Genomic DNA, 26625 nt, shown 5'->3' on the forward strand with positions numbered 1-26625 from the left:
ACCAAAGTATTACAAATGTGAATATATTAATACGTTTATTAAAACTACATGTCATTTTAGTAATAACATACACATAATGGCATCACAGTCGAATAATATCACAGTCTTTGCATAACAATTACGATTATGTAACATTTAGGATTAGTGATAGTGCTGCAGATATCCCATTTCTTGTAAACTAAACTTGACTGAATTGACTAACACGTATATGGAACTGAAAAATAAGTTACAAAAAAGTCATAGTGGTATATGACACAATAAGTCCTTAAAAGGTAATTGTTGTTCTACTTTATATACTTTATACAATTGTAGTATTGCTAAATGAAGGTAACATGGGACTTCAATTGTTTGCGAAATCACGCCTAATGAACTACAGATGTGTAACACTACCTTTATATCTACCAAAAGATATAAATGTGTTAAAACAATAATGTATCTTAAATCCCCTTATCTTTTTGTCCTGTGACTTTACTTACATACCTTCACCGCATAAGTAAGGACACAGCTGCACAGCTGTTACTACTGTAACGTCCTGTAGATGGTGGAGATACTAAAGACTGTGGACAAAGCAGGAATTACGTTCAAGTAAGAAGGGAATAATTAGACGTTACTAGGGAAACGTTCTAAGAATCACCTTACGCGAGTTAGGGAATACACAGAAGTCCTAAATATTAGTGACTATATATTGGTTGTTAAACTGGTCACTCACAGAGCGTTCGCAGGGTAGTACCTACTGTGCCATTTGTGTCAATGTCTTTTCTCTTTATATGTATATATGTATGAGTGGGTGAGTGGGTGGGGGGGGGGGGCGGGGCGAAAAGAGGAAGAGATAGAGGGGAAGAGGAAGAGTGGTGAGAGATAAGGAGACTTTGGGGGGACAGGCTAGTTGAAGAATTCAGAGACAGCAATGTACCCAAACCCATAAAACTCACATTCTTAAGGTATCCGTCGAAGCTATCGAAATTATTTAGCAAATTATGTGAATTTTAACAACGTCCTCATTAAGGGTCTTGTTCATTAGTACGGCGTTGTCCATTAGTGAACATTAACTTTGTATTATGTAATATTCCTCGCAATATCGGAAAATCGAGACGGGCAAATATCTGCAGTTAACAGATCGGATGTCTTGGCCCGCACATTGATATATGGCCCACTGGCAACAATGTGTAATTTTATTGAACTGTGTTCATATCAGAGTCTGTGAGATATCATGATAGTAGCTTGTACAGCACACTGTAAATTAACTAAACAAAAGTACTTCCAAGTGACGTTATTTTCTTCCAAGTTATTGAGGACTAGAAATCACAATGGTAATAACTTTTTCGAGAAAATGCAGTCGACATATAAGAATATGTTTCGGTTGTTCATGCGCTACTGCGTTATTAAATGTACCTCTGGTTGTTCAGAAGACGACTTCCCAAGAACTACAAGACACAGAGAACAAGGCCCGTGCCATGATGGTTCCGTAGAAACTTAATTATGTTTATGGATAATAATAACTACAAACTTAGTTACGTTTATTGATAATAATAATATCATGTGACTCAATGGCTTGGTGCAAGTCTTTCTATTGAACACCACCTCGGCAAGTTACGTGCCTGTAACGCCTAGCCAACTTCTCCCACCGATGATAGGAGTCCTACAGTTTAACGTGGAATCTAAGCCACGTGTTGCTTGCGGCGACTCATCATATCGTTGGGAGGTGAAAGCTAGGTCAAAAAGAAGACTGAAAAGTCCATGGCCCGACGAGATTTTTCCCTGTCGAGTTCCAGGATCGCATTTGACCCGTAGACCACCAGGAACAACATGTGGGTAAAAAGTTCATCCATAGCTTTTGAATAGAGAGTTTCTGAGTATGGTAATATATACCGTATACTGCCTGCTCAGATTATTTACACCGCCAAGCGACCGTAGACTCTAGTACTTGGCATTAAGTTCAACATGGTTCCTGAGGAAAAAGGGCTCTTAAGAGACGGGAAGAACAAAAATAACGGTTATGCCATTGCAAATTAATTTTCGGATATTTGCTTTACTTGTACTAGGAAACCTTGCTTTTTGTGAAATTTCATGATTCTATGTCAACGGGAAGTATTGATTACATTTGGGAGTACCAATGTGTATGACATAGTTGGCTTTATCTTCTGACTGCACTCACTTAGAAGCTTAAATTTCTTGCATCGTCAGAGGACCACATATCTTGGCACTTAACTTATATTTCAACTTTACCGTTCTTGAGAAAAAGAGCTGATAACAGTTGCACAGTGAGAGAGACAGGTATGCGGACAAGAAAGTGATCCTGTAAGTGAATTATGGAACCGCAAAAATATCAAATACCAGTGATCAGAGCGCCGCACTAGGGGAAATTGTGTCAGAGCAAGAACGAGTAGGCACATTGTCTGCTCGATATTGTTGCATGGTGTAGGCAACGCGATGAACAGATTTCCAAAGACGGCTGATGCCGCGCTACCCCAGGGTGTTCGTGTCATTTAACTGCACGCGAGTGTTGGTATTTTGCCCCGTCACAAACAATGCCCATATTAATACTCAATGTGAGTTTAAAATTTATAAAGACGCGATATGTGTCTGTTTCCTGCACGTTTCCTAGTTTTCAAGCACTCCTCTTGAGACAATTACGAATAACCTCTTATTTTTGTCGAAACTCAGGAGATGAAGCCGCGGCAAGTTGTCGCTGGTAGCAGTGGCTCAGTGGGTCTTGAGCTTGTGCGTCCGTGCTGTGAAGGCGGCCAGCACCGTCCTGGCCACGAACCAGAGGGCGGTGACGGCGGCTGCGGCGGCGGCCAGCACGAAGGCGGTGACGTCGAGCAGCAGGAGCTGCCACCAGCGGAGGTCCAGGGCGGCGCTGCGCATGTGCGGCGCTCCCTTGTGGCGGACCACGTACTCCAGCCACCACACCGCCGTCTCCACAGACTGCTCGCGGTGCTCGCGGAACAGCCGAGAATACTGCGCCATCCTCTCCTTGTAGCTGCACAGGAAATGGGCTACACTGTCACTCACAAATACGACGTTTCTCATTCTACAATTACAGTGCAGGGTGACAATTATTGAACTGTATAAAAAAAACCTGGAAAGGAGGATATAAGACGAACATCAACAAAAGCAAAACGAGGATAATGGAATGTAGTCGAATTAAGTCGGGTGATGCTGAGGCAATTAGATTAGGTCATGAGACTCTTAAAGTAGTAAATGAGCTTTGCTATTTGGGGAGCAAAATAACTGATGATGGTCGAAGTAGAGAGGATATAAAATGTACACTGGCAACTGCAAGAAAAGCGTTTCTGAAGAACAGAAATTTGTTAACATCGATTATAGATTTAAATGTCAGGATGTCGTTTCTGAAAGTATTTGTGTGGAGTGTAGCCATGTATGGAAGTGAACCATGGACGATAAATAGTTTGGGCAAGAAGAGAATAGAAACTTTTGAAATGTGGTGCTACAGAAGAATGCTGAAGATTAGATGGGTAAACGACATAATAAATGAGGAAGTATTGAATAGCACTGGGGAGAAGAGGAGTTTGTGTCACAACTTGACTAGAAGAAGAAACTGGTTGGTAGGACATATTCTGAGGCATCAATGGATCACCAATTTAGTATTGGAGGGCAGCGTGGAGGGTAAAAGCAGTAGAGGGTAACAACAGATGAATATACTAAACAGATTCAGAAGGACGTTGGTTGCAGTAGGTACTGGGAGATGAAGAAGCTTGCACAGGATAGAGTAGCACAGAGAGCTGCATCAAATCAGTCTTTGGACTGAAGACCACAACAACAACAACAACATAAAAAAACGTAAATTAGTTATAAACTACGGCGTGTACACAGTTTATTCAACATGTAAACATCACTAAAAATATTCAGGTTATGACATTTTCGATATGCCTGCCATCATTGGCAACGGTGTGGCGCAGACGAATAGCGAAATTCTGCCATGATACGCTGAAGTGTCGGAACATCGATGCTGTCGATGACCTCCTGAATGGCTGTTTTCAGCTCAGCAATGGTTTTGGGGTTATTGTTGTACTCCTTGTCTTTAATACAGCAACACGAAAAGGAGTTTCATGTGTTCAAAAAAAATGGTTCAGATGACTCTGAGCACTATGGGACTTCACATCTGTGATCATCAGTCCCCTAGTACTTAGAACTACTTAAAACTAACTAACCTAAGGGCATCACGCACATCCGTGCCCGAGGCAGGATTCGAACCTGCGATCGTAGCGGTCGCGCGGTTCCAGACTGAAGCGCCTAGAACCGCACGGCCACACCTGCCGGCTGCATGTGTTCAGATCCGGAGAATATGGCAACCAATCGAGGCCAGTGCCAGTGGCTTCTCGATACCCCAGAGCTAGAATGCGGTCGCCAAAGTGATCCTCCAGGACACCAAACACTCTCCTTCTTCGATGGGGTCGAGCTCCGTCTTGCGTGAACCACATCTTGTCGAAATCAGGGTTGCTTTGGATAATGTGGATGGTATCATGTTCCAAAATCTTCACGTGCCGTTCGGTTGTCACTGTGACCGTGAATGGACACTGCACACAGCACAGTCACCCGCTGATGGTGAAGAGACTTTTCGAGCGCAAAATGCGGATTCCCAGTCCCCCAGATGCGCCAATTTTGCTTACTGACGAGGCCATCCAGATGAAAGTGGGCTTCGTCGCTAAACCAAACCATACGTGTAGATAATAGTTCCCATACTAATTCCCACCATGCTCCGCAGCCAAGCGTGCGGTTTGAGCGTCCTAACGCAAACCGTTCAGAAGTTATGCTGATTTTGTTTCGTGTTATTGTTGTGATCTTCAGTCCTGAGACTGGTTTGATGCAGCTCTCCGTGCTACTCTATCCTGTACAAGCTTCTTCATCTCCCAGTACATACTGCAACATACATCGTTCTGAATCTCCTTAGTGTATTCATCTCTTGGTCTCCCTCTACAATTTTTACCCTCCACGCTGCCCTCCAATACTAGATTGGTGATCCCTGGTGCCTCAGAACATATCCTACCAACCGATCTCTTCTTCTGGTCAAGTTGTGCCACAAACTTCTCTTCTCCCCAATCCTATTCAATACTTCCTCATTAATTATGTGATCTACCCATCTAACCTTCAGCATTCTTCTGTAGCACCACATTTCAAAAGCTTCTATTCTCTTCTTGCCCAAACTATTTATCGTCCATGTTTCACTTCCATACATGGCTACACTCCACACAAATACTTCCAGAAATGACTTCCTCACACTTAAATCAATACTCGATGTTAACACATTTTTATTCTTGAGATACGCTTTACTTGCCATTGCCAGTCTACATTTTATATCCTCTCTACTTCAACCATCATCAGTTATTTTGCACCCCAAATAGCAAAACTCCTTTACTACTTTAAGTGTCTCATTTCCTAATCTAATTCCCTCAGCATCACCCGGTTTAATTTGACTACATTCCATTATCCTCGTTTTGCTTATGTTGATGTTCGTCTTATATCCTCCTTTCAAGACACTGTCCATTCCATTCAACTGCTCTTCCAAGTCCTTTGCTGTCTCTGACAGAATTACAATGTCATCAGCGAACCTCAAATCTTTTATTTCTTCTCCATGGATTTTAATACCTACTCCGAATTCTTCGTTTGTTTCCTTTACTGCTTTCTCAATATACAGATTGAATAACATCGGGGAGACGAAACGTTCATTCGTCAAGTCTGGATTTTACAGCAAATGAAAAGGATTTTTCTGAAAGCAATACTGCAGCACAGTTTACTGAGAGTACAACAATGAAAATCAATTCCTGAACCCTCTTTCTTCATCATTTTGCTATCATCACGTACTTTTACCGGTGTTACTGGCACTGTGGTTCATAATACAGAGCTATTCACAATACCTCCGGAGTTTCAGAAATCTGCCTCAGAACTATAAGACATATAGAGGTACATGTCGATGGATAGATAGTATATCCAAGTTTTTAATCCACAGTACAGGTGCTCAATTTGACTTTTTGATACGGCGAACGTCGGTACTGAGAGATATTCATTGACGCCATTGACGCAAATTCCGCAGAAAGATGCAACAGTAACCTTCTACGCTATCAGTTCATTGGATTCATTATCTGAAGGTTCTAGGCGCTGCAGACCGGAACCGCGTGACTGCTACGGTCGCAGGTTCGAATCCTGCGTCGGGCATGGATGTGTGTGATGTCCTTAGGTTAGTTAGGTTGAAGTAGTTCTAAGTTCTAGGGGACTGATGACCTCAGATATTAAGTCCCATAGTTCTCAGAGCCATTTGACCCATTTTTTTGGACAATGTTTATGCTAACCAAAATGTACGAACGGCTACGAAATATCACGAGTGTAAATACGAGGTAGACAGTGGCGTGCCATAGTCGACGGTCGCCGACTGGATGCCTTCCGAAGTAGTTCTGTCATAAGACCATCCTCACCAGCAAAGTGTTAATTTTCATTTATATCACTATCAACTCTGTCGAAATTATCAGTTTATCGATGGTAGGCAATGAAAATGCCAAAACTCCATCAGTCTGTGAAAGCTTTGGAATTCCAGTAACCAGCAACTCCATTGTCAAAGACAGATTTGAAAGTGCATGGATTTCTCTAACCTGTCTGTAACTAGCTTCTTGTATGTAGCAACATTATCTGTATCACTTTACATTTTTTTTTTAAGAAAACATATCTACTTCTCCTATAAAATTAAACGAACCGGAGTTACGTTGCCTACCATCGTTATGGTGTTTAGTAAATAAATACATCATAGTGGCATCCCACGTCAACGTTATTCCGAATAATACAGCTTCCCGATTCGTCACTCAGAAACACAGGAAGTACAATTGCTCTTTACAAACAACTCGACGGCGCCGATAGTGCCTTTTCGAGGGCCATGAACTTCGAGATCTTCACGGTAAAACAGATGGAAAGAGTCCTACACGACGACTCACTGAGTTAGTCCAAGGATGGTTTCTTATTTTCTTTCTTTTGATCATCAGTCTTCTGACTGGTTTGATGTGGTCCACCACGAATTCCTCTCCTGTGCCAACCTCTTCATCTCCGAGTAGCACTTGCAACCTACGTCATCAATTATTTGCTGGATTTACTCCAATCTCTGTCTTCCTCTACAGTTTTTGCCCTCTACAGCTCCCTCTAGTACCACCGAAGTCATTCCCTGATGTCTTAACAGATGTCCTATCATCCTGTCCCTTCTCCTTGTCAGTGTTTTCCATATCTTCCTTTCCTCTCCGATTCTTGCGCAGAACGTCCTCATTCCTTACCTTATTGGTCCACCTAATTTTCAACATTCGTCTGCAACAGCTCATCTCAAATGCTTCGATACTCTTCTGTTCCGGTTTCCACTGCATGGTTATCTTAATCTCTACAAATCTCTGATGGAAAAGCACGGTCATTCATACTGTACGCATCATACACCATCCTCTATGCACTCACTGGCTAAATTGGGATATTTGTGGGGTTTTGTATAGCGAGGAGGGGGGGGGGGGGGGTGGTCCTGCAAGCTTTCGACTGACATTACGAACAGTTCACGGACATTAGTCATTTGCAGAGAAAAAGTAATGAGTACTCGGTGCCCCTTCGTGCATGACTGCTCCTTCAGTAAGATCTTTTTATACCTTGAATCTATAGATCAGACCTCTCTGCGGTAGATGGGACGCACAGTAGTTCTATGCGCTACAGCACAGTGGTCTTAAATTTAGCAACATATCATTCATTTCAATATGTCATAAGTGTCCATTCTATAACTAAACTCAGAATTATTTCGTTACAGATTACGTTACAGTTTCGTACCTGGGATCGTGTATAATTTTGTTGATGGCGTCGAGCACAGTCTCCTTGCTGATATCCTTCAAATAGATACGGATGCCGATGCCTGCTGAGTTTATCTTCGCGCAGTTGTGCGTCTGATCAGAGAAGTACGGAGTGACAATCAGGGGCACAGCCCGGTAAGCTGCTTCGTTCAGGCTCTGCAGTCCGCCTTGCATGATGAACAGCTTAACTTTAGGGTGGGCTGTAAAAAAAACATATTCATAAATTATCTCTTTGAAATAACTTAACACATAAGATACATTGAGCATGCTGCCTCAAGCAAAGTTCAGCTTCCCTCTTTTACCTAACTAGACATTGGCAGTGAGTTTATTTTCTTTAGCGTTAAAGGTGTTGCAAGCTACACTGAGAAACAAGTGCATCTACACTGTATAATCAAAAGTATCCGGATACCGCCAAAAATATGTTGTTGTTGTTGTGGTCTTCAGTCCTGAGACTCTCCCAGTACTTCCTGCAACCCACATCGTTCTGAATCTGCTTATTGTATTCATCTCTTGGTCTCGCTCTACGATTTTTACCCTCCACGCTGCCCTCCAATGCAGAATTTGTGCTCCCTTGATGCCTCAGAACATGTCCTTCCGACCGGTCCCTTCTTCTTGTTAAGTTGTGCCACAAACTCCTCTTCTCCCCTATTCTATTCAATACCTACTCATTAGTTACGTAATCTACCCATCTAATCTTCTGCATTCTTCTGTAGCACAACATTTCGAAAGCTTCTATTCTCTTCTTGTCCAAACTATTTATCGTCCATGTTTCACTTCCATACATGGATACAATCCATACAAATACTTTCAGAAACGACTTCCTGACACTTAAATCTATACTCGATGTTAACAAATTCCTCTTCTTCAGAAACGCATTTCTTGCCATTGCCAGTCTACATTTTATATCCTCTCTACTTCGACCATCATCAGTTCTTTTGCTCCCCAAACAGCAAAACTCCTTTACTACTTAAAGTGTCTCATTTCCTAATCTAATTCCATCGCATCACCCGACTTAATTCGACTACATTCCATTATCCTCGTTTTGCTTTTGTTGATGTTGATCTCATATTCTCCTTTCAAGACACTGTACATTCTGTTGAACTGCCCTTCCAAGTCCTTTGCTGACAGAATTACAATATCATCGGCGAACCTCAAAGTTTTTATTTCTTCTCCATGGATTGTAATACCTACTCCGAACTTTTCCTTTGTTTTCTTTACTGCTTGCTCAATATACAGATTGAATAGCATCAGGGAGAGCCTACAACCCTGTCTCACTCCCTTCCCAACCACTGCTTCCCTTTCATGTCCCTCGACTCTTATAATTGCCATCTGGTTTCTGTACAAATTGTAAATAGCCTTTCGCTCCCTATATTTTACCCTTGCCACCTTCAGAATTTGAAAGAGAGTATTCCCGTCAACATTGTCAAAAGCTTTCTCTAAGTCTACTACTGCTAGAAATGTAGGTTTGCCTTTTCTTAATCTTTCTTCTAAGATAAGTCATAAGCTCAGTATTGCCTCACGTGTTCCAATATTTCAACGGAATCCAAACTGATCTTCCCCGAGGTCGGCTTCTACCAGTTTTTCCATTCGTCTATAAAGAATTCTCGTTAGTATTTTGCAGCTGTGACTTATGAAACTGATAGTTCCATAATTTTGACATCTGTCAACAACTGCTTTCTTTGGGATTGGAATAATATTATTACGTTATAACTGTACTGCGTCGCGCCTAATTCAATTCCTCAAGCAGATGTGGGTAAGTTAAACGTCTCAATTGAAACCGTCGTACAACAGAAACTGTAGTTTCCGGTTCCTATTCAAAATGCTCCGTACTCGACCCCGCCCCCCCCCCCCCTCCACAAGTCGTAGAAGTTTGTAACGGGAATTTCCGAAAACCCTGCACATTCAGCTGCTTTTAAAGAACTGGTATTCCTACGTAACAACAAATGTTCCCACTGTGCCTTGATTTTAATTGTAAGTTTTATCGCTGGTAAATCTTATTTAATGAAACTTGAATGAATTTGCATTGAGATTGAATCTGCCAATTATGGTTTGGTGGTAACGAAATGGTTAGATTTAGCAGAAGCGAATGTATGAAGATCTTATCAGCTCATAGGCTTGACTTCTGATATGCTGTTTCCATGCAGTCACAGGATAAGATAACGTTGTTTACCCAGAATGCCCTGCTGGGGCAGCCACTTCCTCACGAGTACGTTGTCTGGGAGGTCAGGGATGTTGTCGTCCTCCCACTTCCAGAGGACCCTCTGCGGTATCTCCCTGAAGGCGTCCACGAACGCCTGCCTCCTGTGTTCCGGCAGCTCGCTGCTCCTGACGTTCGAGCCCAGGTTGAAGTAGATGACTCCATGCTCAGCTTCGTCCAGAAACTTCTGGATATCCTTCACAGAAAATCAACACAGCTGCTACTAGTTTTATGTAATGTAACACTCCTGAAGAGCGTTGCGTATTACGAATAGTAATTCCACACAACATGAAAACTTGTTTCTGATATTAACTCATCTTGGAAGAGTATGATAACCGTCATGAAAAAAAAATAGCACACTTTCATGTCTGTAATAATTTATTACGTGAAAAACCTGTCTTTGGTTTTTTAAAGATATCATCAAGTGACAAGCTAAAATGCCAACAGCAACCAAAAATTCGTCTTTTAAAAACACAGATGTGATCATAGGTATCGAGATCGTGTATATGAAACAATATTCAATATTTAAATTGGACCCTACAATTCACGTACCTTTCTAACTTTGTAAGATGGAAAGAACTATGGCCCTTACATGAAGTCATTAATGATCACCTAACTCACATTGAGTGAACAGTAGGGCTGAACAAAAATGACTGACAAGGCACAATGCATCTTGTAGAGGGCATAGTATGGACGTATTGGAATAATTAATGTCGGGTGATGGTTTTAAAGTAATTCACACAATATGAAAACTTTGTGGAAACGTGTCCATTTACCCCAGGGAAGTACACAGAATTGACCATGGCCGCCGGGGGAGCGGCTAAGGGAAGCGACAATAGGCAGCTTAGGGTGGCTCAAGCTCTGAGAAAGCGGTAACGGGGCGCAGCCTCCAGCTGCCTTAAGATGAGTGACAGTGAGTGGGTGGTTGACCCCGACTCCATGTTGGTGTACTGGAAAATAGATGGAGAACTTGTACGCCTGTTGATAAATGTCCGTCATCCCATTTTCTGTGAAACATGGGAGAAAGCCGCGCAAAGCTACAGTGGAGCAGTCAACAGAGGTCAAAACATACGTGTTCGTGACTATAGCAACTTCATACTGAATTCATGGTCTGCAGAGTCTGAAGCAAATCAGGTGAAGAGCGACAGAATGAAATACACCAGCCTCTGATGGGGATGTAGGACCAAGGAATTTGAAGTACTCTCCTGGGAGTCAGAATTCCGGAAAACTTGGTGTTGTGCAGATGATAATCTTGATGGGTGGCCTGGGAGGAGCTAAATAACAGAAGTTGAGAGGAAGGGAAATTTTGTGGGAATTTGATCACTTCCCAGAGCAGACATTGGTCGGCGCTGGGAAGTGACGCATAATAAACGTAACTTGCACTGCAATTGGCATAAGTGATTTTGGTGGAGGGGAAACCAAGGCGAAGAGCAGACTGTGAGAGGTCTCCGTAGAGGTCTTCCATTCCCAGCTTGCCTAGAGTGCGGATGTGGCGTTCTTTACTCAGCTTGCCTGAGAAGGAGTGAGCATCTCTGCAGTTTAGGACTTAGCAAATGGAACGATTTAGCTTGGAGATAGAAAGTTTTGGTTCAGTTATGTACTGTACAAGATAGCTAGGAGTGAATAGAGAAGCGCAGCCTTGCAGTACCACGAGGTCGGCCGATGTCCACACAACGATGCTGCTCCAACACGCTGTATTTGGTGAGATTGCGACTGCTCCAGCCACTGATTTATTTGTTGGATCACATCGGCAAAGCTTCCATGAAGGTTTCATGGGCCGCATATTGTAGAATTCTTCTCGCACTTTGCATTACGCCTGGGTCAGTCGATGGGAATTACTTTTGAGTTATCGCGCTTTACTCCACTCAAACGCAGTTTATTACCACTGCCTGATAGGAGAGTCTTGTAATGTGATGATTGAAGGTCGGGAGTTAAAATAAATTTGTGCTAATCGACTGCATCTGTTTTCAATCAAGTAGTTGAAATTCCAAGTCACTTTCTTAATTAATTTTATGGTCAACATTTGCATCTGGTGTTCAATAGGTGATATGACATCAATGTGTACCCCTTTTAATTAAAAGTGATCAATTCTGGATAAATTAATGTCAACACTGCCACCACAGTTCAATCAGGAGTCACAGGGCCATATTACTTATTTGCGCCATCCGATATTGCGGCAGTTTTGCACTCTCTGTTGATCTGTTAGTCAATTAGTTTGGATGAACACACGCCAAAACCAGCTAAGTGACGGGTGGGGTTTTACAACTTAAATAAAAGGAATATGATAATAATGATCGTGAAAAAATATTGCATTCTTATATCCACACACTTTCTAAAAATGAATGTATGTTCCACATCTCGACCTAAACCAACGGACCGATTTCAGGGAAACTTGGTACACCTAACACTTACTGTCTGTGAGCATGAACCACCTACCAATCAAGGGTGATGGTGTGGGTGAAAAAGCAGTGTAGCCCATGACATGCTAATAGCCAGAGTATATTCATCCAATATCTGAGAATGAGAGCAGTTAGTGACCTGTAACACACAAAGTTTCAAACCCTTAAGAAACTTTTACTCGCTGACACCACCAGGAAAAAACGAAAGGAAAAAAAGTTTACGCTTACTATATCTTTGCTGTTCATAACGTAAATCTGCCACGTCAGCGATGAGGTTTTAATTTATTACTTCTTAACTACTAATGTATTCTCAACACATTTTTCAGACAGTATTCTCATGTATCACTGAATGTACCTACAAAATTGTAATATTTTACTACATGTAGTTCAGAAGAGATGACCTCATAATTACTGAGGTGTGTGAAACACTGACGCATGATGCATGACTTTTCAGTTTATTACTTCTTTGCTACTGATTATATTTGCAACATATTTCGCAGGCAGTATCCACTTATGCCGATGAATGTACCTACAAAATTATATCATTATACGACACACAGTTCAGGAGGTACAGTATTATAAATATTGAGCTGCGTTAAAAGGAAAGATTCGCTGGAGGTAACAAGTGACCTCGGTGGACAAATATGTGTGAAGTATGTTAAATATTTGTGACATTTGCGTGCGCGGGCAAATCCACATGTTAAATTTCATCCTAAACCATTTGACCGATTTCAAACAAATTACGTTCTAAATGGAAATACTATGGCGGTAAGGACCAGCAACTTCCTATTGGTATGGGGTTGATCTTGTGGAGAGAGCAGCGGTTAGGCAGAGATGAACAGAGAGGGTGAAAGGGATCGGCTCAAGCAAAATAAAAAATGTATTGCACATACCTTCGGCAGAGGCTTCACTTTATCTTCTACGTGTAGTCCCGTGACTTCAATCACGTTCGGTACATTTGGTCTCGGGTAGTGACCGCTGAAATGGGCAGCTACAATCAGCATACTGAAGTTGCGTTCCACTTCGTAAACGGAAGGTGGTTCCGGGCCAAAATGTTCCCTCATGATGGCCTCGTGAGCAGGCAATACAGTTCTCTGCCAATAGTCGAGGAACCTCAAGGTGAAGTAAGTGTTGTACAGCCTTTGCCAGAAATTCATGTGGTCGCTGTAACCGATGAAGACGTCTGGTAGGTAAGCTGGGTTTATAGGGTTCCCTATTGCGTAGTAGGCCGGCAGCATGGCGGGCAGCGTCAGAAAACCGACCAACGGAGGTGAACCAACTTTATGGACCAGTCCGTAATAGCACTGATACGGCAGTCGTTCCATGATCACCAAATCAAACCGGTGTTCGGACCTGGAATGTATGATTCTCGTTACTAATAATAGTGACACACGTGCTAAATAAGTACGTTTTCCCTATACAATAACAATTCAGGTACTCAGAGCGAAATCAACAGAAATTACAAAAATAATAACTGTTACAAATAGTAAAACATAGGTAAAGCAATGCTATTTCTCAGTTGTTGGTCGCTCCTGGTAAACGCCAGAATAGTTCTTTAAACACACCAAGGTCACTTTATTACGCCATCCTTGTCCAGCTGACCCAATGTTCTGTTGTAATGGGTACAACGTAGTCGACATGTTAATGTTTAACCTATCTTCCATTAAAAAGCATCTTCCCATCACGCCCCCTTCTCCACACACACACACACACACACACACACACACACTTCCTTCCCTCCACCCCCCCCACCCCCCCAACCGCGCCTTCCATCAAATGAGTTCTAGTGCACTGTGTCTCGTCGTCTGAACAGTGTCGGAGATGGTATATATTCTGCAGTTGCTCGTGAGAACGAGGCATGTATTGGCACTCATTACACAAACTCTTACAGTGTAATGCACACAGGATTTGTGTATCGTCAGCAAGTATGGTTTCGATACGGTCATAGCCTCTGTACTTCCCTATTAGCTCGCTGCGAGTTTTTAGCTGAATCTCTAACTCCACCACTTCGAAACGATAACCTTCCAGTCACTTAACGTAAACTTCTTAAGGTCACAATACAAACGTGCTTCAACAGGCGAGACCCATTGCAGACGGAATAAATTCCAGGGCCCGACTATGAACCGACTTATACAATTACTTATAAGGAGTGGCGAAGTAGAAAATGTAAGACTCACAGGACCCTTGTTAATGAACAGGAGAAGAGAGCCATCACAGAAAATGGTGGACACGACGAGCTCAGTGCACCAGTGGGTTTGCCGTCATATGTCCGCGCCTACGCATTTCACACATGCTCTGTTGTGTGTACTCCACTGCGTCATTACGTTGAGTAAGTGAGAAAGAGGAGTAGGCGTGTTACGTGCTCATCTTAACTACTTGTTCTTTGTTGAGAGGTAAGTAAAGTTCCTGTAAAATTTGTAGGGTAATTTTTGTGCAAGAGTTATAGAACGGAAGTGTATTGGCAGCAGAACCTCCTGCTATGTCTGTAGTAAAAAATCTGGTGGCACAACTGCACCAAAGTTTGTCATTTCCAGAATCTTCTGTGATGTTCAGTCAGAAAAGCCAGTCGCGCGTCAGATTTATTGTAAATATTTTCTGCGCCAGACTTATTTTGTCAACTACGTAGAGGGATGTACAGTTCAACGTTGACTGAGAACCACGGTGGAAGTTTTTTACATATACGTATCAGTAACACAGCTGGAAGAAGCCATAAGTTACAGAAAAAAATGGATGATTGAAATAATAGTAAGACTGAACCTCAAACCCTTGGATTTATAACATGGCACATACGAGGGTTGGAACTTTAATAGTGTCCACAATTTATTTACAGCCCGTACAAAATAGATACGTGTTTCAAAGTTTTACTGACGTTCAAAGTAGTCACCATCATCGTGTATAACACGTTGCCAGCGATGTGGAAGTCATAAGATACTCTTAGCAATGCCAATTGTATTGACAGTTCGAGCGGTGCGGTCTACTGCCCGACGAATTTATAGCCGTTCTGAAGCGAATGCCGAGGAGTGTTTCCTTCAGTTTATAAATCGAGTTGAACTCACGAGGCCTTAAGTCAGGGGAGTACAGTATGTTGTACCCCACTTAGCAGCCCCATCAGAAAAACAAATCAGAACAGCTTGCACCGTACATGCTTGAGCATTGTCCTGCAAAATGATGATCAGGTCCTGCAGAAAGGGTCACCGCTTCTGTCTCTATGCTGTTTATTTTTGAAACACAACCTACAACCAGCTTAGAGACAGAAGTGGTGACCTGGCCATCATTTTACAGAGCAGTGCTCAATCACGTACAGTGCAAGCTGTTCAAATGGCTCTCAGCACTATGAGGCTTAACTTCTGAGGTGATCAGTCCCCTGGAACTTAGAACTACTTAAACCTAACTAACCTAAGGACATCACACATATCCTTTCCCGAGGCAGGATTCGAACCTGCGACCGCAGAGGTCGCACGGTTCCAGACTCTAGAGCCTAGAACCGCTCGGCCACTCCGGCCGGCTGCAAACTGTTACTGATTTGTTTGTCTGATGGGGCTGCTAAGTGCTATACTACTTACTGCACTTCCCTGATTTAAGCCCTCGTGAGTTCAACTCGATCTCTAAACTGAAGGAAACACTCCACGGCATTCGCTTCAGAACTGCTACAAATTCGTCTGGCAATAGACCGCACCGCTCGAACTGTCAACACAACTGGCACTGCTAAGAGTATCCTACGACTTCCACATCGCTGGCAACGGGTTATACACAATGCTGTTGACTAGTTTGAAGGTCAGTAAATCTTTGAAACATGTATCTATTTTGTACGAGATGTAAATAAATATTTATTGCCACTATTAAAGTTCTAACCCTCGTATATAATTAGGTACAGTCCATGTAATATGCATGTCCCAAAATTGTCTTCACCCGTAACACATGTCTTTCATATACCATTAGAGACATACAGTTGCAACGATTGTTTCCATGAATTTATTAATTGATTGTCGTGAAGTACAGACTTACTTCAGCCAGTCTTGTAGTGCAGGATGCTTCATTTCATTGACGCAGCACCCGATGCCCAGTTCGTGGTATGCCTCGGCCAATTTCATAGGCCAAGTATCTGCCCAGACAGATTTGTTCTGGTTGCTCAGAACCCAATAAACTGATGATAAGTCTACCAGTGTGTAATTCTTATTCTCGGTCTGAAATGAAACGAAAGTGGGAAAAGTTAATATTACACTGTCCGGATGTATATATTACGATCGAAAATTAAATGGTTGTATATGAATAGTTATTGGGTTCTTGCATAAATTCGTTGCGCTTTTCCATTAGTTTAATAAAGACAAGGCAAACACATAACTAAGAACCTAGTCGTCAGTGGTGCATTTTTCTCCACTATTTACAACAGTCTGCCAACGCTGTGATAATTTAAGGATTCCGAAACTGTAGAAATCAAATGATTTTGAGGTGAAGAACTCGTCGAGCCGTGTTCGGAGCGCATTTTTTTTATCCGGAAAGGATAATTCTTGATAGAGAGCGCAAAAGGGGAAAATCCGAGGACGCGAGATCAGGAGAATGTCCAGGGTGCTGAAGGACTTCCAACCCCACGTCTTGTATAGCGTTTACTGTCAGTCTAGTAGAATGGAAGCGGGCGTTGTAGTCGAGCAGCGCCACTTCACGCAGACTTCTTGGACGTTATTCTTGGATTGCGCCTGCAAGACGTCTCAGTTGTTGAGAAAAAATGTCAGCAGTGATGGATACACCTCGGGGAAACACTGCGTAGCACACCACACCATCCCTGTTCCGTGAGGTGCATAACATTTTGTTTTGTGGAGCTGCACAGGTCTTTGTGCAAGGAGTTGTTGCTTTGTTTGGGATCAACCATTCATTTCATTTTCTTACGTTAGCATGAAGACACTGTTTCTCGTTACCAGTAGGTACACAGGAGAGAAATGGCCGGTGTGGTTCACGAGGCAATTGACGAGAAGCAGATAGAGATGCACATATCTCCATTTATATTTACATATATATTCCGCAAGCCATAGTACGGTCCGTGGCGGAGGGTACTCTCTACCACTACTTGTCATTGCCTTCCCTGAGCCACTCGCAAACAGAGCGAGGGAAAAAAGACTGTCCATATGCCTCCGTATGAGCTATAACTTTTCCTATCTCATATTCGTGGTGCTTACGCGCAGTGTATGTTGGCGGCAGTAGTATCGTTCTGCAGTCAGCTTCAAATGCCGGTTCTCTAAATTTTCTTAACAGTCTTTCTCGAAAAGAATTTCGCTTTCACTCCAGGGATTGCCATTTGAATTCCCGAAGCATCTCCGTAACACTTACGTGTTGTTCGAACCTACCGGTAACAGATCTAGCAGTGCACCTCTTAATTGCTTCAGTCCGACCTGGTACGGAACCCAAGCAGTCGTGTAGCACTCAAGAATAGGTCGCACCAGGGACCTATATGCGGTCTCCTTTACAGGTAAACTACTCTTTCCTAAAATTCTGCCATTAAACCGAAGTTGACCATTCGCTCTCCCTACCACAGTTCTCACATGCTCGTTTCATCTTATTTCGCTTTGCAATGTCACGCCCAGATAGTTAAACGACTTGAATATATCAAGTAGATATTTTGCTAAGGTGTGTTGTTGCTAGTTGTATGTTTCGCGCATGCATCTTTTCACAGACGCCCGAATCTCTACCGACCTTCACTTGTCGTCATTTGTGCGTTCGCTTTTGAACCGAGAGTGCAACAGCCTCTGCTTCATCAGTACCCTCCGAATTTCGTTATTAAACCATGAGCACCCATTGAGTTTTGTGATTTTGGCTTAGAGCATGCGGTACCCAAGCAGCCGATTTTTGAATCTTCCCCATTGCAAACGTCACACGATGGGAGAATGATCACATTTCGCCACATTTACCAGTTCTCAAGTGCACTGACGTGAGTCATTGTGGATTAATGCATTTAAACGATCTTCATAAAACCCCGAAGGGTCGGCCATTGTGGCCGAGAAGTTTTTTTTTTTTTTCATTTTGTTCCTTGGTGATCGTTGTGTTTGGTTGTTGGAGACGTATGGACGTCACACGACATCCATTCAAGTTCATTTTGTTGATTCTTCCACTCAGCTTTTTATTACAGAGGCCAATCAGCTGTCTGACCGAACACGCTGAGCTACCGTGCCGGCGTTCTAGGTGCTTCAGACTGCAACCGCGCGACCGCTACGGTCGCAGGCTCGAATCCTGCCTCGGGCATGGATGTGTGTGATGTCCTTCGGTTAGTTAGCTTTAAGTAGTTCTAAGTTCTAGGGGACTGATGACCTCAGATTCCACAGTGCTGAGAGCTATTTGGGCCAAACCCCGAAGCTCTTTCTGACAGTGAGAAGTCACTAATGACCAAAGGTCCTCCTTAAAACGAGGAAAGCCATTTTCTCGCCATGCTCCGTCCAAAGGCCTGATACCCACACATCGGGCAAATGTTTCAGGCTGCGTCCGCTGCTGTCACTACACTACTAAATTCAGACAGATGACTATGTCGGAAATTTTCTTATCTCTTCACGTGGCACTTGATTTTCTAGAATCCACAGCTCCACTCACTATTTCCTAATCACAAAATAACAATATATTAACTCAAATATCAATAGCGAAAGACAAATAGCAAATGACAGTAGATAAATAAACCCGTAGCAACCGGAATACCAATATGCATAACAAAAACGCTACAGAGTTATGCAACAACTTAATATTTCTTATTTTATTTCTATTACAATCCACAAGGAGATAACACTTTAAGGGAGAAAGAAATTGGTTACTTTTAGTTTTGCTAACAGAGATGTGAAAATTACCGAACTATCAGTTTAATAAGTCACACCTGCAAAATACTAACACGAATTCTTTACAGACGAATGGAAAAACTGGTAGAAGCCGACCTCGGGGAAGATCAGTTTGGATTCCGTAGAAATGTTGGAACACATGAGGCAATACTTTCCCTACGACTTATCTTAGAAGCTAGATTAAGAAAGGGCAGACCTACGTTTCTAGCATTTGTAGACTTAGAGAAAGCTTTTGACAATGTTGACTGGAATACTCTCTTTCAAATTCTGAAGGTGACAGGGGTAAAGTACAGAGAGTGAAAGGCTATTTACAATTTGTACAGAAAGCTGATGGTAGTTATAAGAGTCGAGGGGTATGAAAGGGAAGCAGTGGTTGGGAAGGAAGTGAAACAGAATTGTACCCTATCCCCAATGTTATTCAATCTGTATATTGAGCAAGCAATAAAGGAAACAAAAGTAAAGTTCGGGGTAGGTATTAAAAGCCATGGAGAAGAAATAAAAACTTTGAGGTTCGCTGATGACATTGTAATTCTGTCAGAGACAGCAAAGGACTTGGAAGAGCAGTTGAACGGAATGGACAGTGTCTTGAAAGGAGGGTATAAGATGAACATCAACAAAAGCAAAACGAGGATAATGGAATGTAGTCGAATTAAGTCGGGTGATGCTGAGGGAATTAGATTAGGAAATGAGACACTTTAAGTAGTAAAGGAGTTTTGCTATTTGGGGAGCAAAAGAACTGATGATTTTCGAAGTAGAGAGGATATAAAATGTAGACTGGCAATGGCAAGAAAAGCGTTTGTGAAGAAGAGAAATTTGTTAACATCGAGTATAGATTTAAAAGACAGGAAGTCGTTTCCGAAAGTATTTGTATGGAGTGTAGCCATGTGTGGATGTGAAACATGCACGATAAATAGTTTGGACAAGAAGAGAATAGAAGCTTTCGAAACGTGGTGCTACAGAAGTATGCTGAAGATTAGATGTGTAGATCACATAACTGATGAGGAGGTTTTGAATAGAATTGGGTAGAAGAGGAGTTTGTGGCACAACTTGACCAGAAGAAGGGATCGGTTGGTAGGACATGTTCTGAGGCATCAAGGGTCACCAATTAGAGGGCAGCGTGGAGGGTAAAAATTGTAGAGGGAGGCCAAGAGATGAATGCACTAAGCAGATTCAGAACGATGTAGGCTGCAGTAGGTACTGGGAGATGAAGAAGCTTGCACAGGATAGAGTAGCGTGGAGAGCTGCATCAAACCAGTCTCAGGATTCAAGATTGCTGTTGCCGGCACCTTACCTGCATGGGGTCCGGCGTGATGTGCGTGACGCGGTGCCCCCTGGCCAGCAGAGCGCGGATCACGGCGTTGATGGGCAGCGCGTGGCTGACAGATGGCGTCGGCGCGATGAACAAGATGTCCGCCGACCAGCAGCCGCCCACTGCCGCCAACAGCAACAACGCAAACGCCAGGCACGAACTCATCTCGTCTGCAAAGAAAATGTTGCTTTTTTGCAATACAGCTGCAAGTTCTTCTGCTGCACATTCTTGCGGTAATTCGGTACTGAACTTTAACTTTACAAGTTTTGCAACCGAATTACCATTAAAGGTTGTTATTCCGTTGGTTTAAGCTCCGATAACGCCTGTTCCATTGCTAAGTGTATGACATGGAAGTCGTGGGATACGACAAACTGTTGATATCCTTGTAGATTATCAGAAAGTGCAACAATAGTGTTTGAAACCTGAAACCGAACTAACTAAAAGTTATTTGTGTACGACCATATGCGGAGTAGAAAAGTGTAACATTGCTGTCACTTTACTGGCTCTGAAACTTTGTTTTTCGGTTGGGTGAGTGGCAGTAACTGGATAAGTGCCCACAGCAAAATGTGGCTACCAATTTCACGGTAGTGTTGGTAACACCTATATCAACAGCTGTTATTGGAGAGACTAACTAGAAATTGTGTCATGTTTAATTATTCTGGGTTCATTGTCACGATGTATAGCGATATGATTACTGAATGGGTAACATTGCTACTTAGGCTTAATTGCAGGTTGCAACCTTTCAGGTTCGACAAAGTCTCATGTCCAGTATTTCGGATCATTATTGACCAAAATTGAAAATTTAATACTGCCACAGTCTACTCATTGCAAAGTTAAATCTTACGATAAAGGTTTAACACAGTAAATCCAGTATTTATATTACAACCGGTGTGTATGTCCTGAGGCAGCGTAAATCAGAGAGGCCAAATTATGCAGATCGTAATAAAGTATTTGAGAATGATAGCTCTTAACGACTTCTAGCCGCCTTCGCACACTTTTTTCAAACCCTCTCTCTCGTTGAGACACCCCCAGAAAATGATGAACAGTAAAAATGTTTACTTATTTCATTTTCGCTGCGCGCATAGTAAATCAGTTTATTTATTACTTCTTTACTGTGAGCGTTATTACTAATGTATTAGCCGGCCGTTGTGGCCGAGCGCTTCTAGGACGCTTCAGTCTGGAACAGCGCGACCGCTACGGTCACAGGTTCGAGTCCTGCCTCGGGCATGGATGAGTGTGATGTTCTTAGGTTAGTTAGGTTTTATGAGTTCTAAGTTCTAGGCGACTGATGACCTCAGAAGTTAAGTCGCATAGTGCTCAGAGCCATTTGAACCAACTAATGTATTTTGAAAGTAGTTTCGACCCACAACACTGAATGTGCTTCAAAAATTGTATCATTCTACGACACATACTTGAAGATATATGACGTAAATATTGAGAAGGTTGAAACGGATGTTTTATAAAGTGGAGTAGGAGTATTTAAAGAATGGAGGGGGGGTGGGAGGGGGAGGGAGGCAGTTACTGTTTTGTACATCAAATGATTATCGAGAAATTTATTTACATTATCTATACCATTTGGTTTTCAAATGATGGCTCACTTTCGATAAATGCTTCAGGGATTTTTTGCCGCGTCAGATTTGTACGTAATCTCGAGCATTCTTGGGAACTATTTGTAATTCCTGTGCCACTTCATTTAATTGGACGAATTATGTAATGAGGACGACACGAAGTCACGGAAAGTCCGTGTCGTTGCATAGATTGCATCGATGTGTATGACGGTATAAATTTAGTAGCGATGCAGATACCGCTAGATGGAACGTAATAATTCTATTTCTCAGTGGCATTTCAGTACCGTTTGGATAAACGTAATCTAAAAAACCATTTTTATTGAGCGATATAATATTCTGGGAAGGCAATGTATTCAATTAATTTTCCGACCACGCAAGAAAACTAAACAGATGCTGCACTCTGCAACACCCGTGATCTCCGAGTTCCCGGAATTTGTAAAACCCGCTGTGAATGATGTAGCAGTTACACTGGTCAGTCCATACGTACAATTTCAAAACTTTATGTACAAAACACATCAAATATCGTGATTTTAACTAATGTGCCGTTGCCGATTACAGCTTCATAAATAAACATACTATGATGTTTGTTGAAACGAACATCATATTCCATGCATCTGCCAACTGGCGTTCTATCATTAAAGTAGTTATCGAGAGCAGACGGCACGAAGATTTTAACCGAAAGGCTACAGGAAACAGCCTGGGTCGTCCATCGTCTAACGGAATCTGGATCGCTGACACTAAAAATAATCTCTGGTACCGAACAGAAGTTCCGTGACTTCGTTACGTCTCCATGACATAATTCGCCCAACTATAGAAAGAATCACTCGGCCCGACGACAACTCTTGCCGATGACAGCAGAGGAAGTCGTCGAAAGCTTGAGGTAACATAAAAATAAAACGTGACAAGGATAACCCTGAACGTTGTCCCTAGAAACTACTTTTACTAAATGACTTAGTCTACTTCCTTTTATTCTCGAGTGTTTCTGTATCGTATTACGTAAGTTACTTTTCGCTTATTTCGACACATTACCTACTGTATAAAGGTGGGTATTGTGCCTTTAAAATCTTTCCTTGAATGAAATTTTCAGTCTACAGCGGAGTGTGCGCTGATATGAAACTTCCTGCCAGACTAAAACTCTGTGCCGGACCGAGACTCGAACTCGCGACCTTTGCCTTTCGTGGGCATGTGCTCTACCTACTGAGCTACACAAGAACGACTCACGCCCATTCCTCGCAGCTTTAATTCCGCTACGTGCTTGGGTAGCTCAGCTGGTAGAGCACTTGTCCACGAAAGACAAAGGTCCCGAGTTCGAGTCTCGGTCCGGCACACAGTTTTAACCTGCCAGGAAGTTTTGTATCTTTTCTTATACCTTAAATGTGCTCATTTCATTACAAAGTGCTCATGTTAGGTCAGTTACAGAGAGATGGCGGCTAACAGCATGTATATCTGACGTAGATGTATACATCATCTACTTACAGGGGGAGTCGGAATGTGACCGAGTTCTTGGATCTAGCAGCTGGTAGCGGTAGCACTCTAGCAACCTTGTGACAAACAGAAACTGACCTCTCAGCTCACTACATTTCTGTGATGAGCACTGACTATTAGTAGATCGGCAACTCGTAAATATACTTTATTCCCATGCGGCGGAAAACAGATGAGTCGTCTAAGAAAACATCAGGGCTGCCGGAAACGCTGAGAAGGTCCGGCTGCGTTTGCCGGTTCAGCGAACTCTCACTCCGTTACCAGAGTGAAGGTCGTGTCCACAACCGACGGCGCCCACGTCTCCACAAGGTCGCCGCCGTTACGAAGCCTCTTTACAATCCCTTGTCCCGACACGCGTCACAGCAGGTTCATTCGCACTGGGTTTCACTGTGCTGATGCACTGTCAAACAGATTGTTCTTATAGAATAATACGAGCAGGCGAAGAGGAAATATCGTCACTCTCAGTGCAGAAAACGTCTGTCAGGAAAGGTATTTCGTGTCGCTGGACAGTCACAGACACGGTTAAGAGAAAGATGTTGTTTAGCCAGGTTGCAGAGTTGTTAACACACATAATTTGTATACAATATGAAAGCGGTTCAAATCACGCCCTGGCACAGCTGATTTAGGTCATTCGTGGTTTGTGTAAATCACGCGACGTCGATATTTGAATGATTCGCAGCTGAAGGGCAGGTCGATTTCCTTACCCACCCTTCTTCTGTTCAAATGGCTCAATAGGCTCTTAGCACTATGGGGCTTAACTTCTGAGGTTATCACTCCCCTAGACTTAGAAATACTTAAACCTAACTAACCTAAAGACATCACACACATCCATGCCCGCGGCCGGATTCGAACCTGTGACTGTAGCAGAAGCGTAGTCCCGGACTGAAGCGCCTAGAACCGCTCGGCCACAACGGCCGGCTCTACTTCTGTTCTCATCTCATCTCGACAAATGGCTCTGAACACCATGAGACTTAACTACTGAGGTCATCAGTCCCCTAGAACTTAGAACTACTTAAACCTAACTAACGTAAGGGCATCACACACATCGATGCCCGAAGCAGGATTCGAACCTGCGACTGTACCGGTCGCGCGGTTCCAAACTGTAGAGCCCAGAACCGCTCGGCCACTCTGCCCGGCACAGCCTGGTGATTCGGCGTGTTGTGCTGACATTCAAGAACAGCATTCCAGGGCGTAGTTTTCCAACTGGATAACTTTCACGCACTTAGCGCTGTTGTAACACAACGTACTCTACAAAGTGCCGAAATGTTGCCTTGTACTGCTCGATCACCAGATCTTTCTCCAGTCGAGCACATGTGGACATTATCGTACGGCAGCTCCAGCGCCATCCGCAAACAGCATTAACAGTACCTGTATTGACCGACCGAGTGCAACAGGCATGGAGCTCCATCCCACAGTCTGACACCCGACATTGGGAGATAAGCCAGTTCTGATCCCGGAGGTAGACGGAATTTTCACTGCCAGTAAGTGGAGGAGGGGTCGTGGCGTAAATCCCACACATCACCAGCCTTTATGCCGATGTCCTGGATTAAATTCGAAATCTCTCCGCGGTGCCTCATGAGGTGTCCCACTACTGATGGTGATCCGGCCGCCTGATAGGGACGTTCAGCTTGGCAAGCCTCCTGGTGCTACTCGAGAAAAGTAGAATGTCTGATGTCACTGTATTTCACCATCTCCCTTCTCTCCTCATTGTCATGCAACAGAGACATAACACTACACTACGAGCGCATCAGTAATGGACACAGCTCTTATATATTCGCAAAGAAAGGGGCTAATGCCCGTGGATGAACAACACCCTTTTTAGAAAAGGGAGTGAACACCACAGGAGATGCCAGCCAACCATGGCAAACGACATTTACACATTTTACGGAGTACATCTGGGAAACGATGCTCACATTATCACTTAGATTACTTTAATTTTGTTCTGTTTAAGCGTCATCGTTCACTACCAGCGAAAGTATCAAAGTCTATAAATGGTTGAAATGGCTCTGAGCGCTATGGGACTTAACATCGGAAGTCATCAGTCCCCTAGAACTTAGAAGTACTTAAACCTAACTAACGTAAGGACATCACACACATCCATGCCCGAAGCAAGATTCGAACCTGTGACCGTAGCGGTCGCGCGAAGCGTCTAGAGCCCCTCCGCCACTTCGACCGGCATCAAAGTCTATAAAATCTACAACAACGAATTCCATTTTGAACGAAAAGAGTACAGCATTCATTTTCATTGTATAATATGAAAGAAAGCTATTATTGAATGTCGCTTCACCAATCCTCTTTCGGTGGAATTTAAACTTCCTCAGGTTGTAACGTAAGTACAACAACGATTATCTAAGCACACTAGAGATAGTTACATGCTCAACGAAATACCCGTATCAAATTCAAATGGTTCCAAGCACTACGGGACTTAACATCTGAGGTCATCAGTCCCCTTGACTTAGAAATACTTAAACCTAACTAACTTAAGGACATAACACACATCCATGCAAGAGGCAGGATTCGAACCTGCGACAGTAGCAGTAGCACGGTTCCGGACTGAAACGCCTAGAACCGCTTGGCCACAGCTGCCGGCATACCCGTATCGGTTCTAACTTATTCAACATTATCACAATTTAGACAAGTCAAGAATTTGCAAGCTGAATACGTTTTCCACAGGAAGCCATTAGAGTACTCAAATGCTGACGTGGCAAATACGTACCTTGAAACGACAGCACTGGGTCCTCTTTTAGGGTGTGACGTTGTTACCTTCCGATTCCCCAGTCGATGTCTTCTTTAACTGGAAAGAGGCAGAGTCCAGATCGACGAGGTGTAGAACCGGTCGGACCGAAACGTAATACAGACAGACCTTAACGCGACTGTGTGGAATCCGACTCCTGCTTTCGCTACTCACTGCGGCCGGTATTTATAGGTCACGAAATTCTGCTGCGTCCTTCCCTTACGTCAGCGGCCACGCTTCTTTGATGAAGTGACACAACAGATTCTGCACCGCGCCGAGTCGCTCCAGTGAATCAGCAAGAACC

The 26625-nt window shown here is 43.1% G+C and overlaps 1 protein-coding gene across 1 annotated transcript; it reads right to left on the reverse strand.

Moving 5' to 3' along the window:
• Positions 1-7: 7 nt before the first annotated feature.
• LOC126282178 (UDP-glycosyltransferase UGT5-like) lies at positions 8-26625 on the reverse strand. Its single transcript, XM_049981706.1, has 7 exons — positions 26304-26625; positions 20520-20707; positions 16425-16603; positions 13313-13772; positions 9994-10216; positions 7804-8023; positions 8-2983 (listed from the first exon to the last, which is right to left on the reverse strand). The coding sequence occupies exons 2-7, from the start codon at positions 20700-20702 to the stop codon at positions 2704-2706; spliced, it is 1545 nt and encodes a 514-aa protein (XP_049837663.1). The 5' UTR covers positions 20703-20707; positions 26304-26625; the 3' UTR covers positions 8-2703.

The sequence above is a fragment of the Schistocerca gregaria genome, chromosome 7, assembly GCF_023897955.1.
Source record: "Schistocerca gregaria isolate iqSchGreg1 chromosome 7, iqSchGreg1.2, whole genome shotgun sequence".
Lineage (NCBI taxonomy): Eukaryota > Metazoa > Arthropoda > Insecta > Orthoptera > Acrididae > Schistocerca > Schistocerca gregaria.

What these genes read in the sequence shown, in the direction of transcription:
- LOC126282178 (XM_049981706.1), bottom strand. Translation starts at nt 20,702, where the DNA reads ATGAGTTCGTGCCTGGCGTTTGCGTTGTTGCTGTTGGCGGCAGTGGGC. An exon ending in GCACTACAAGACTGGCTGAA is followed by an intron (nt 13,773 to 16,424) that starts GTAAGTCTGTAC and finishes CATACATTCCAG; the next exon opens with GTCCGAACACCGGTTTGATT. An exon ending in GCCCCAGCAGGGCATTCTGG is followed by an intron (nt 8,024 to 9,993) that starts GTAAACAACGTT and finishes TTTTTTTTACAG; the next exon opens with CCCACCCTAAAGTTAAGCTG.